General features: G+C 43.7%; 1 protein-coding gene across 1 annotated transcript; it reads left to right on the top strand.

Annotated features, from left to right (window-relative positions):
* The first annotated feature begins 4,800 nt into the window (after nucleotides 1–4,800).
* On the top strand, nucleotides 4,801–8,193 carry fgl1 (fibrinogen like 1). Its single transcript, XM_021583502.3, has 7 exons — nucleotides 4,801–5,244; nucleotides 5,950–6,124; nucleotides 6,240–6,399; nucleotides 6,506–6,603; nucleotides 6,716–6,804; nucleotides 7,467–7,654; nucleotides 7,858–8,193. The coding sequence occupies exons 1-7, from the start codon at nucleotides 5,185–5,187 to the stop codon at nucleotides 8,015–8,017; spliced, it is 930 nt and encodes a 309-aa protein (XP_021439177.2). The 5' UTR covers nucleotides 4,801–5,184; the 3' UTR covers nucleotides 8,018–8,193.
* The last annotated feature ends 5,325 nt before the right edge of the window (nucleotides 8,194–13,518 follow it).

The following is a 13,518-nucleotide window of genomic DNA, read 5'->3' as shown; positions in this document are numbered from 1 at the left end:
GAGCAATAAAGAAACGGAATAATTTAACTGAGCAAACCAGAAATCTCACAATATATAAATGTAATCAATATTTTAAAAGCATTTAAATATAACACATAGAAATGTTGTGTTGGACTATAGTAGATGAAGAATCAATATATTTTTTGACTGTTATTTATCGGGTCAATATGTTAGTGCATTATGTCTGTTTGTAACAGTGCGTTTAAATGTGAAAATGTGTTCATATTATAAATTGTATTTTAATGTTTAAAGACTCTTGGAAGAGGAGTCCAAATTAGGATTAAAAGAGATCCAAATTAAAACAAAAAATAAAAACAAAAATTGACTCGGTACTGGTACCCCCTATGTAGCCTTGCTATTGATACTGGTATATATTTTATTGTTGCTCTTTTATTTTTTTACTTTAGTTTATTTAGTAAATATTTTCCTTAACTCTTATTTTTCTTAAAACTGCATTGTAAGTAAGCATTTCACTGTAAGGTCTACACCTGTTGTATCCGGCGCATGTGACAAATACAATTTGATATAATTTGATTTGACAGTGCACTACTTTTGACCAGAATCCTACAGTATGAGTCAAAAGTAAGTGCACTTTATAGAGAATGGAGTGCGATTTGGGACGCAAGCAGGATGTGATGTTTTCTCAGCTGCAGAACATCACTGAGCTGTTTGTGGAAGAAGTGGATGAATTCTCTGCTGTCAGAGCCAGAACCTTGTGTCTGATGGACGCCAGGAGATAAGAAGATAACTCCTCCTCCACACGCTCCTGACAACACAACACACAGTGAGAAATGAACAAGTTCTTCATTTCAGTTCTAAAGAAATCTTTTTCAGCTAAGAAATGGCATAAAATGCAATAAGTATACACATTCAGGGCTTTGAAATCCCAAATATCCTACACCAAGCATTGTGTTTAACCTTCAAAATGGGAAGGATCTCAGCCATGATAGCATTTATCTGCCTGTCAAGTTGTTGAGTGTCAACTTGTGTACACTGGATTTCATTTAAGGAAGAGTTAGTACCATCACAGGCACCTAAAAAACAGCAGGGTGTCCAGTCAATCATAGCAACAGATCAAAGTTAAACAGACACTTAGACATATAGCATAGACTATTAATTAAGGAGACAGCAGTGTTCAAATCCATGAACGGTTTTTACCCAGATCCTCATTGGCAAATGGCTCAAGGTGGGAGGCGATAGACAGGATGCATTCACCTCCTTCTGAAACATTTATTTTCTGTCTCTTTCCTGAATAATCCTCTTACAAATCAAATAAACAGTGACATGAATATTATTATTGTTATGGTAATTTTGGTCTGTTCATAAAACTAACAAAGGATGTAATGTGTTACATTAGTCAGGTGATTGCAGGTCAGAGAAACGCATACATACAGCAATGATGTCTTAAGAACATGGTCTCTCTGGATGTCAGTTCTGTGGTGGGGGAAGCCTGGAGAACAGGGCTGGCAGGCACATGCTGGTCTTCAGTCACATTTCTTTTGGAAGGATGCCGAGCCAATAAATAAAAAATGGTCTTGATTAAGATTTCATATGGATCTTGTATTACCGTACTGACAATAGTCTATTGTATAACACCTGTAGATGGTAAATGGCACAATTAAATTGTTCCAGTACCTTCAGGGCGAATAGTGCTCTCTGCCGTAGGTAGTCTGTGTTGAGCAGCTGCAGCTGGGCCTAGTCTCATTCTGAGATATCACATTAGCCATCTCAGAGTAGATGGCCTCACGCAACACCTCAAACAATGAACCATCCGTGACCCCCGCATCTGTGAACACACAAATCAACACACATTCCTTTAGGTCAATGTCTGTATCTCAAATGGCACCCTATTCCCTATGTACCAGATTCATTGCTCTATTACCCCCTTCACTCACCAGTGGTTCTGCCGTGTCCTCTACTCTGCTTCCTCTTGTTTTTAGATGAGGACAGGCTGTGTTTAAACATGAGGCTGACGGGGGTGGTGGCCTTGCTGGATTTGAGGGATGTCATTGGGCTGGCGGTGGTGTCCGCAGGGTTGGATAGACTGCTGGTGAGAATTCCAGAAGATTTCTCTCCAAACCGACTGCTCCTGCTATTTCTATGGAGAGGAAATAACCTGGAGATTTTCTGGCTCTTAACTTTACCACCTAGCTTGTCTGGACTACCAACATGGACATCAGCCAAGCTGACGGCGCTTGGCAGTGTGCTTCTGTCCTCCTTCTCCTCATTCTCAGGAACCCTAGTATTGAGAATCAACGTTGTTCTATTCTGGAACATTGTCTCCATTCACAACATGTATTTAGTGTGCCAATCCAATCAGAAAACATTCTCCCAACTGAACAGGCACAGGCTTCCACTTCCTCAAATTGAGTATGCTTTTCAATAACAAATCATTATGTAATTTACCATGAAACAAACAGAGGAGGAGCCAGCTCCAAAAACTGTGATTGCAGTAGGTTTGTCATTGTTCTGGCCCATTCATTGAGTGGCTATCATGTGGCTGTGGAAAGACTGTATCATGAGTTGCCAGCACAGGGGACTTCGGCTCAGCCCACTGCTGCCATCTGGTGCTGGACTGGGGAACCGGTAATTCCCCCACAGATGTGTGAGGTGCAGGACATGGGTAAAATCCTGAAAAGATACAAACAGTTACTGATCAATGATGTCTTATAATTAACTATTTATACTTTGCAACACTTTGTTCTTGTTAAGTCATACAAAATCCCCAGCTTAAATTGAAACCTGTAGAGTCAAATATAGACCTTGCCTGAAGGAGGATATGAGAAGGTGCTGATGTCACTCATGTTCAAGGTATTTATGGGGGGAGGCAAGGGAGGATGAGACTGTTGTTCATGTAGGAGATCATTCAAAAGCTGCCTCATTCTGTCAAATGAAATAATGTTTTCTTGAAGTGGACAGGCATGCATTTTCACCACTGACCAGTGAACAAGCCCTTGCATTTGGTCACAATACAGTAATGTCATCGCTGTTTATGGTCAAGGCTTTACAGTATCCCACCTTTGGATGTTGTTCTGTTGTCTGGCCAGCTGGGTGCAGCAGTGGTTGAGTTGGTTGATAATAAGGTAGACCTGTGTGTGTCCAGGGCTGATGCCATAAGGGCTCAGGTAGAGTACAGACTGGAACACATAGGACATACAGTGGGGCAAAAAAGTATTTAGTCAGCCACCAATTGTGTAAGTTCTCCCACTTAAAAAGATGAGAGAGGCCTGTAATTTTCATCATAGGTACACTTCAACTATGACAGACAAAATGAGAAAAAAAATCCAGAAAATCACATTGTAGGATTTTTAATTAATTAATTTGCAAATTATGGTGGAAAATAAGTATTTTGGAAGGATGCCCACTGTTCCTAGGCCATCATTGAAAATAAGAATTTGTTCTTAACTGACTTGCCTAGTAAAATAAAAAATAAAATTAACGCACAAAAAAACAGCCAGCACAGGCACAAAGGGTAATGGAATCATCTATGGACTACTTACAGGAGAAAGAGCAACAAGCAAACACAGAGGCATGCACACAGACAACAGATCATCATCCAGGTATCACACCTGCCCTGCGCAGACACGCTTCATCATCAGAGCAGCAGTCAAACGACGACATGCTGCTGGACACACAACTGAGAAAAACTGGTTTCCACACGACGGCAAGACATTAGCTCAAATACATCACTCCTAAAAGATAATGGTCCCCCAAATAATAACGCAGGCTGTCCTCCTAAGTTATCCCCTGAGTCTAACCTGTCATCCATCCACTGGTGCTCTGAAATCTGCTCCTCCATCCAGTGCCTTTTGTAGGAGTCATTCAATCGGTGTCTCCCTTGACACTCTGCCATTAAAGATTCAGGCCCTGTCCTCTTCTGGCTCAGCTTCCCTCCCAGGATCTGTTGTTGCTGCACCTCACAGTTAGTCCACAGCTGAAAATAAACAGGAATCAGATCTGTTTGGTATTAGCTCTTAAGTTTTTGGATGTACTGTGTGTGTACTGTGCTGTACCTTTGTCTTGAGTGAACTGGCTGAAGCAGCGTGCTCTGTGTGGTTCATCATGGCTTCACTGGAACTAAAGGCTGTAAGGGCTGCGCAGGTCGAATGGGCTGCAGGGAAATCTGTGACTTCCTGGTAACTCGTCACACTGGACACAGATACCTGGAAAAGTAATGCCACCCGGAATTCACCTTCTAACCATGAGGGATGCTCCCTCTATCTCGCTCTCTCACACACGCGCACGTACGCACACACACGCCTCTGGTAGGGAACATGTCCGTGTGAGCTCTTCTAGCTTGGCATTTAAGTCGATCAGGTGCTGTTGCTCATCATTTAACCTCTTCAACTCTCTCTTCTGCTGCCACAGCCTCTCTTCCAATAACTTCTCCCTGGCACTGCAACACAGACACAAGCATTAATTTACCTTCAGTTTGAAACGGTTTGGATCCAGCAAAATGTAGACTTCAGAAAGGCACATACTGTACCTTAATCGCTCTTTCTCAGAAACATCTTTCTGAGTAGAACACCTTGATTTGTGATCCATTACCTTTTGTTAAAGATAACTAACAAAGCTAGCTAAAAACATTACCAACTGTCACATACATTGAGGAAGTTGAAACCATTATTATGGATACAGAGCCAGTTTAGAATGTTTAAAATCTTTTCACAATGTCATAATATCCTGATCTTTCCCCATTTAGTACAAGCTGACCTGAATGTCAGTCCGCATTTCTAACTTGCTTCACACATATTTCTTCCATTATTCTGTAATGTCTGTAGCAAATCAGGTATTCCCTTCAAAGCCACCCCCTTAAACACAAAAGGCAGTAGGTTACTTTATTAATATTATTATCAAAATATATAAACAAAGACTGAAATTGATTATCAGTACATAGTGTGCCTGTTTGTTTGTAAAAGAAAATAAACACTGTGCCAAAGGGGGTTATCTGGTTCTCATATTGTTAGTTCTTCACTCTGACTCACCCCTGTGTATTGTGATGCTAGACAGAAGATTTAAGAGGACAAGCTCAACTGCTACTGAGAATCCTCACATTCTTGTGAGGCGGCTATGAAGAGACAGCTGTGGAAAGTCTGTTGAAGTCCTTTTCCACTAAAAGACAAAGCAACTGGACCTAAATATCCCCGTTTCAACTGTGATTATTTCAGCATCGCTGCAGGTAAAATGAGAACCTTCAAGTTGTTTTTCATTGGGCTCATCTTCATCATGGACATGTCCCTTTCGGTAAGTACTCATTAGAAGGAACTATGTCTATGGACTACTCTTTCTCATGTTTGGTTGATTTTGATATTGGCCAACTGTAGCCTACTGCAAGGGAACCAAGTTATTTATGCTACTTATACTACTTACTGCTATACTGTGTGTGTGTGTATAAACATGTCTGTGTGCATGTGTACATACATACCACAAGTACATACACTGAGTGTACAAAACATTAGGAACACCTTCCTAATACTGAATTGCACCCCCTTTTGCCCTCAGAACATTCTCAATTCGTCATGGACTCTACAAGGTGTCGAAAGTGTTCCACAGGGATGCTGGCCCATGTTGACTTCAATGCTTCCCACAGATGTGTAAAGTTGGCTAGATGTCTTTTGGGTGGTGGACCATTCTTGATACACATGGGAAACTGTGTATTTGACTCAAACCTGTGCACCTGGCACCCTGTTCAAAGGCACTTAAATATGTTGTCTTGCCCATTCACCCTCTGAATGGCACACATACACAATCCCTGTCTCACTTCTGTCAAGGCTTAAAAATTCTTCTTTAACCTGCCTCCTCCCCTTCAGCTACACTTATTGAAGTGGATTTAACAAATGACAACAATAAGGGATGCTGGCTTTCACCTGGATTTACCTGATCAGTCTATGACATGGAAAGAGCAGGTGTTCCTAATGTTTTGTCCATTCAGTGTATATGTGTGTGTAGTCTTCAGATGAATGCCAGCAGGAGACAGTGCGGCTGCGGGCCCAGCTGAAGACTCTGGAGGTGCAGGTGATGAAGCAGCAGCAAGAGCTCATCCAGACTCTCAGCAGCCAGAGGACTGAGCAGCTGGCTTTATACCAGGACACCTTCCATGACCTGGGAGATCATCAGTATAGAGGTCAATAATCGTTTTTTTAATCCTTTTATTTCTAGTATGATTGCAGAATTCATAGTTTAAAACCATAACATTTGTGAAGTAAACATCCATAATCTCATCAGTAATCTGTATTCAGACTGTGCCCAGATTTTCAACGCTGGGAACAAAGGTAGTGGGTTCTACACGATCAGACCCATGACGAGCCCGAGCCTGGTCAGGGTCTACTGTGACATGACTGAGGGGGGCGGATGGACAGTCATCCAGCGACGCTCAGATGGCAGCCAGTCTTTCAATAAGTAAAACACAAATACAACTCAGATGTTATCTAATAATAAGATTACAGTAACATTCTTCTGTATGTGAATGAGCAATGTGTTGTCTTCATATCTAATCTGTATGCAGGCCCTGGAGTGATTATCAGCGGGGGTTTGGTGACCTGCAGTCAGCCAGTGGGGAGTTCTGGTTGGGAAATGACAACTTATATTACCTAACTTCACAAGGTAAATGTGATATTTTACAAAGTCTGCAAAGTCAAGACAAACAGTGAGAGAGTGACAGAGAGATGAGAAATTAGAGTTTTGACTAAAGGCTACCATAACTGCTTGGCTTTAGGTGACTACAACCTGAGGATCAACTTAGCTGACTTTGAGGGAGTACAACGCTATGCAGTGTACAAAAACTTCAAAGTTGCAGATGAGAAGGTGTTGTATTCTCTGGTTTCATTTTTACACCTCTGCTCAACAAGTGTCCATATGGAATGATGACGACGTTGTCTTTGGGTGATGTTTCTATCTATCTGTGTCAGTGGGTCATGGGGAAGATCTCAATTGCACACGCCTTGTGTCCTTTCTCCTCTCTCTTGTCTCTTTCTCAAAACCTATTGGATGAGAAAGCCAGAGGTCCCACCCCTCTGACCTTCTCCTCCAATGGGTTATGAGGAGAGGGAGGATGTGAGGAGGATGCAATTGAGATCTTCCCATGGTCAAGATCAGGGGTATTAAACTCTTGCCTTAAGAGGTCCAGTGCCTGCTGCTTTTCTGTTCTACCTGATAATTAATTGCACACAGCCAGGAACAATGAAAAAATGCAGTGGAACTGGCTTCATGGTCCAGAGTTGAGTTTGAGGGGCAACTCATCAGTTGTTTCCTTTAGGAAAAAGGAAAGGAAATAACAGATCAAAGGTTAAACAAACCAGGAGGAAGACATTCTACCAATATGTCAATTGTATGAAAAACCCCAAATTCTATGATGCAACTCATTCCTCTCTCAGAGTTTTGCTTACCATACACATATTACAGTTGAGGAGTTCGTTTTTTGGGGGTTTGCATTGTGCTCACTATATTACCATCATGTTTATCCCCAGGAGTTTTACCAGCTGCAGTTTGGTGAGTTCTCTGGTGACTCTGGTGACTCTCTATCAGGCAGTTACCACCCAGAGGTCCAGTGGTGGGCCAGTCACCAGGGAATGAAGTTCAGCACCTACGACAAAGACAACGACCGCTACGAACGCAACTGTGCCCAGGAGGACAAGGGAGGCTGGTGGTTCAACAGGTTCTTCATCCTCATTCTGTCCGTCAATGGTCTAGGCAACTAAAAGGGCTACTTTGGGAGATGTCACAAGTTCTCTCTTTGGACAAGTTCTCTCTCTAATCTAGTCATTCAAAGAATACATCATCTGACATCATGACAAATACAATACACTTCATGATTCTATACTTATCCTAATTCTTGCTGTTCTGTTTCATTTCCACTAGATGTCACTCTGCCAACCTGAATGGCTACTACTACCACGGTGCCTACAGTGCTGTGACAGACAATGGAGTAGTCTGGTACACCTGGCATGGCTGGTGGTACTCCCTCAAGTCTGTAGTCATGAAAATAAGGCCGGCTGCTTTTGAGCCTAATATTGTCTGATCCTGTGGATACAATCCAATGAATGTAGGCTAAAACAGTGTATTATTTAGTCACATAAACTACAGTGTGCAAGAAGCAGAAGTGTTTGAATTCATTCCAGCTCACAATTATGTGCTCTTATCATTCTCAATAACTGCCTTGCTTGCAAATCTGATTAAAGGATTCCTTAAAATGTTTTATGTTGTTTTTCTGTCTCACTGTCTATTCAAATTTCCCTAAAAAATTAAATCCTGCAGGGAAAGAAGAATGGGCTGATAACAGTGAAAGCCAGACAGACTATTTCAAACACTTTCTAAAAAGAAGAGAGTGCTTAGGCTTGGTGAGTGTTGTGTGTGCAATAATTAGGCATAGGCCTACCGTCTTAAAACGAATACAAACTGAAGGCTATCTCACCTCAGGCTCTGACATCCAGGGCTACTCTTAGTAGGCAGTTAGCATACATTGTCAAATGTTGCAGATAGAAATGCCATGAAATGAAGAATAGAGCCAACCTTATTCCTTAATAGATATAGAACCTGTAATATGGTTTGTGCCTTGTTAGCCTATACATTTTTTTGTGACATGTTTGTTCTACAGCTTATTTCTATCTGAACATTTCAAAACGTTGCGTCCTACTGAACGCACCAAATGTGAGCGCGAACTCAGAGTGGCTCGTGCAGCAAGCTACGCGCCTATTCGGTCCATCTGGGAAAACCATTCGATTTGCCCATATCAACTCAAACATGGTTCATCTTGTATGATTTTTCTACATACACGTAGCAATTAACACAAGCTAACATTTTCGTTAATTTAGTTTTTTAAAGATTTATGATAAAATATGATAGCCTAGGAACCCCTAGAAAAAGCAACGCTTCAAATACAATTTTCACCCTGAATTGGCAGTTATCTGGCTAAAGTAGCTGACTAAACTCCACTCCCTCACCATGGACTCGCGAGTTGCGCAGCGGTCTAAGGAACTGCTTCTCAGTGCTGGAGGCGTCAATACAGACCCTGGTTCGATTTCAAGCTGTATCACAACCGGCCATGGTTGGGAGTCCTATAGGGCGATGGCAGCATCGTCCAGGCTTGGCTTTCATTGTAAATAAGAATTTGTTCTTAACTGACTTGCCTAGTTAAATAAATAAAACATAGTCAGCAATTATCGACTCTGTAGACTATTTCAAAGAGTTTTATTTTTGATTTGGCCTAATTTCCATTTTTATTAGTTCTGACAACGCTTATACACTCCATCCATCAAGGTCCGAGTGTTCTTCAGATTGGAACGTGAAGGAGCCTTTTTTTTACGTTTCAAAATGGTCTCCTGGCCTCCTATTGGTCATATTTTTGCAAATCATTTTCCAATGGTGGAGTTTATTTTGCGTGGCTGGGTGCCCCAGGTGGGTGGAGATGACACGTAAAGGTATACTTCGGGATTTTGGCAATGAAGCCCTTTATCTACTTTCCCAGAGTCGGATGTCTCTGCATCCAGTATAAAGGAAATAAAAGGTAGTTTCGCGAGTCAATGCTAACTAGCATTAGCACAATGATAACGTCTATGGTGTCTACTAGCTAGCAGTTACCATAGACTGAAGTCATTGCGCTAGTTAGCGACTTCCTTAAAACTGCACGCAGACATAGAAATTGTGTTGTGAAAAAGAGTTCATCTGACACTGCCAAAATCTTGACGTATCCCTTTAAGGACCAATAGAATTATCTAAAATGACTAAACTCCGCCCACCTGGGGCACCGGGCCATACTAAACACCCAACCAATCAATCAGTTATTTTTTTATTCCCATTGTGATCGGTCACTAAACCCAGGAGGCCAGTTAGAAATATATATATATATCCCTCCTTGACTTTCTTATTCTGTAAAATAAGAACTTTATCAACTTCCACTTGCAAGTAAGAGTTGCCAAATGTCCTCTTCACTTCAGTTTGCTACTCAAACGAGGTAATGGCAGTGTTCCCTTTGGTAGCATAGTAAATCGTTTTACCCAATTGAAAGTATACCGGAAGGATGCCCTCGGCAGTGCAGCACTAATCGGTTTGACTAGATGGAATACAGCTACCGGAGTAAGTGACTTTTTCGTAGCAGGTTAGGCGAGTTTATGCAGCAGGTTAGGAGTATTATGTTAAGGTTGGCTAAAACTTTCTTCAAACCTGCTATGAAAAGCCTAAGGAGCTATATGACCTCATGAGAGGAATGAATGACTAGAAATACACCCAGGGTCTATTCAGGCTGTTTTCTCTAATGCTCTCATTCCACTTGGCTTGGCTGTTTGGTGTTGCTCATAAACTGCTCTTGACAAACCTGATCTGATGTTCAGTTCATTAGTTCACTATTAAAACACCCTGTTTCTCTTGGATCCACATTAGGTACTTTGTTGAGATTTTCCATTTTGGGGAATTGGAGGAAATGATTGGAAATGGATCTTCAGTATGCTCATACCCTCATCTATATGGGAAAACTCACTTTAACATGTATTGCTGTCTCAAAACTATTGTTGCATTCTATAATCAAATGTGAAATGCCAACCAAACTAGTATGCATTGCATCTTAGTCTGTGTGTAAGTTCTCTTTGAGTATTGCCTCTTTGCGCTGACCAGTGCAAGCAAACAGCTTATCAGAGAAGGTTTCTTGATTTACATTGCCATGCAATACCTCAAAGGCTTTTGTGCACAGTAAGCCACCTTATTTATGTAACTGTCTCTAACTAGACACAATGGTGTGTCTTTGTCCTCTGTTATCCATAGACCATGACCCTGGTTGGCCGTCGCTTTGCCATGGCATGTAGAATGGAATCCCAAAGATTGACCTGGTGCCCTGTTGTCCCCTGCCTGTGGCCCAGCTTGAGCAATGGGCTTTGGGGCGCTGTCCCAAATTGCACCCTATTTCCATATATGTAGCGAATATGGTGCCATTTTGAACACAACCAGGGTGTCTACTCATAGCCTTGTCTCTGTGTGATGCTGGCCTGGCAGCCCCAGTCACACATGGAGGGCCAGGGCAGAGTATTAGAGAGTGCTGGGTGCCTGGGGGATTAGGATGCAGAGCAGGCTGGGTGCCTGGGTGATTAGGATGCAGAGCAGGCTGGGTGATTAGGATGCAGAGCAGGCTGGGTGATTAGGATGCAGAGCAGGCTGGGTGCCTGGGTGATTAGGATGCAGAGCAGGCTGGGTGCCTGGGTGATTAGGATGCAGAGCAGGCTGGGTGCCTGGGTGATTAGGATGCAGAGCAGGCTGGGTGTCTGGGGGATTAGGATGCAGAGCAGGCTGGGTGCCTGGGAGGATTAGGATGCAGAGCAGGCTGGGTGCCTGGGGGATTAGGATGCAGAGCAGGCTGGGTGCCTGGGGGATTAGGATGCAGAGCAGGCTGGGTGCCTGGGGGATTAGGATGCAAATCAGGCTGGGTGCCTGGGGGATTAGGATGCAGAGCAGGCTGTGTGCCTGGGGGATTAGGATGCAGAGCAGGCTGGGTGCCTGGGAGGATTAGGATGCAGAGCAGGCTGGGTGCCTGGGAGGATTAGGATGCAGAGCAGGCTGGGTGCCTGGGAGGATTAGGATACAGAGCAGGCTGGGTGCCTGGGAGGATTAGGATGCAGAGCAGGCTGGGTGCCTGGGGGATTAGGATGCAGAACAGGCTGGGTGCCTGGGGGATTAGGATGCAGAACAGGCTGGGTGCCTGGGGGATTAGGATGCAGAACAGGCTGGGTGCCTGGGGGTTAGGATGCAGAACAGGCTGGGTGCCTGGGGATTAGGATGCAGAACAGGCTGGGTGCCTGGGGGATTAGGATGCAGAACAGGCTGGGTGCCTGGGGGATTAGGATGCAGAACAGGCTGGGTGCCTGGGGGATTAGGATGCAGAACAGGCTGGGTGCCTGGGGGATTAGGATGCAGAACAGGCTGGGTGCCTGGGGGATTAGGATGCAGAACAGGCTGGGTGCCTGGGGGATTAGGATGCAGAACAGGCTGGGTGCCTGGGGGATTAGGATGCAGAGCAGGCTGGGTGCCTGGGGGATTAGGATGCAGAGCAGGCTGGGTGCCTGGGGGATTAGGATGCAGAGCAGGCTGTGTGCCTGGGGGATTAGGATGCAGAGCAGGCTGTGTGCATGGGGGATTAGGATGCAGAGCAGGCTGGGTGCCTGGGGGATTAGGATGCAGAGCAGGCTGGGTTCCTGGGGGATTAGGATGCAGAGTAGCAGAGCAGGCTGGGTGCCTGTGGAATTAGGATGCAGAGCAGGCTGGGTACCTGTAATTTCCCTTCAAATCCATGAAGGAAGAGAACAAGTGCACACTTAGGGAGAAAGGAAATATGATTGGGATGCCACCACTGTGATGGCATTGTTTGACCTCTGCTCCAGTTCATAGTGTGTAGAACAGGTGTAAACCTTCACTGACTAGATTTACTTGATTAACTCCAATAAGGTGCCACTTGTCTCATATCCACCTGCTATGGTCAGAATTCATCATTGGCATTTGAACAGTTTTTCTGTTATCACATCCCTGATTTACAGGAAATCTATCCTATGCCACAGTCTTGTAGCATCTGACACTGCATGCACGGGGCACAATGAAGCACATTCACTGGTTAGCCTAGCTAGTTGTTATGTTTCACGAAGACAAAGCTTGTGTGTTCCATCTTCAGTTCTATCTGCTCACAAGGGTTGGTCACACTGAGAGCCGAAGATAATGGGGCATTAATTTTGAAACAATTATTTTAGAAGTTTTCTTCCCAGGGCAATTTTCCAGGAAGTATCAGATGTATATCAGATGTTTTTAGAGGTCCTATGACTGAGTCGGTAGGATAGTGTTTCATACCCTGCTATTTCAGATTGTAACAATGATCTGCAAAATTACATTTCATCCAGGCTCTCCTAAGTGTGTGGCTGACTGTGCTCAGCTCATCCAGACCTAATCACTGTTCATGTTGGAGGAGTCTGGGAGGGAGCTGGACTGGGGCTGTGTGGGAACCCAGCCTCACAGGGCTCACAGCTACAAACTTAGAAGCTCAGGTACACACACCTCTCTCAACGTCTCCAGGCGGATGTTGGGAACTAATTACAGGAAAAGTTGTTCCATAATAGAACTTTACAACAAAAACACTAAACTGTCCCCTGGGACATTATTGTATGTAACTTCAGGTAAGCATATTTTGTAATCTCTTTTGGAAATGGTTTGGGACGGGAGCTCTTCCAGTGCTGGTGGCTCGGGTTGCGTGTCATTGCTTGCTGAGATTATGGTTCCTCAGGCCACGTGTAAGGACCTTTATGGATTAAGCAGAAATGGCGCTGGTCAGTAGGATTCAGACCTAGGCCCTATGTTGTAATGGAAGGCATAGTCAACTGTAGGGCTCTTAACCCAGCAGATCATGCACTCTGAGATGACATCGCCAGTGTTTACTAGGCCTAGGGGTATGATGAAGGTCCAGGGGAACAGTCCACTATCACTCTAGGCCTGGACTGACATCCCTGCATATTTGTGCTGTTTTGCTCAAACTAACATATGTTAATCCAATGTATG

The sequence above is a fragment of the Oncorhynchus mykiss genome, chromosome 25, assembly GCF_057628025.1.
Source record: "Oncorhynchus mykiss isolate SJ-2025 chromosome 25, ASM5762802v1, whole genome shotgun sequence".
In the NCBI taxonomy this organism is placed as follows: Eukaryota; Metazoa; Chordata; class Actinopteri; order Salmoniformes; family Salmonidae; genus Oncorhynchus; species Oncorhynchus mykiss.
This window is presented reverse-complemented; position numbering and strand designations above follow the sequence as displayed.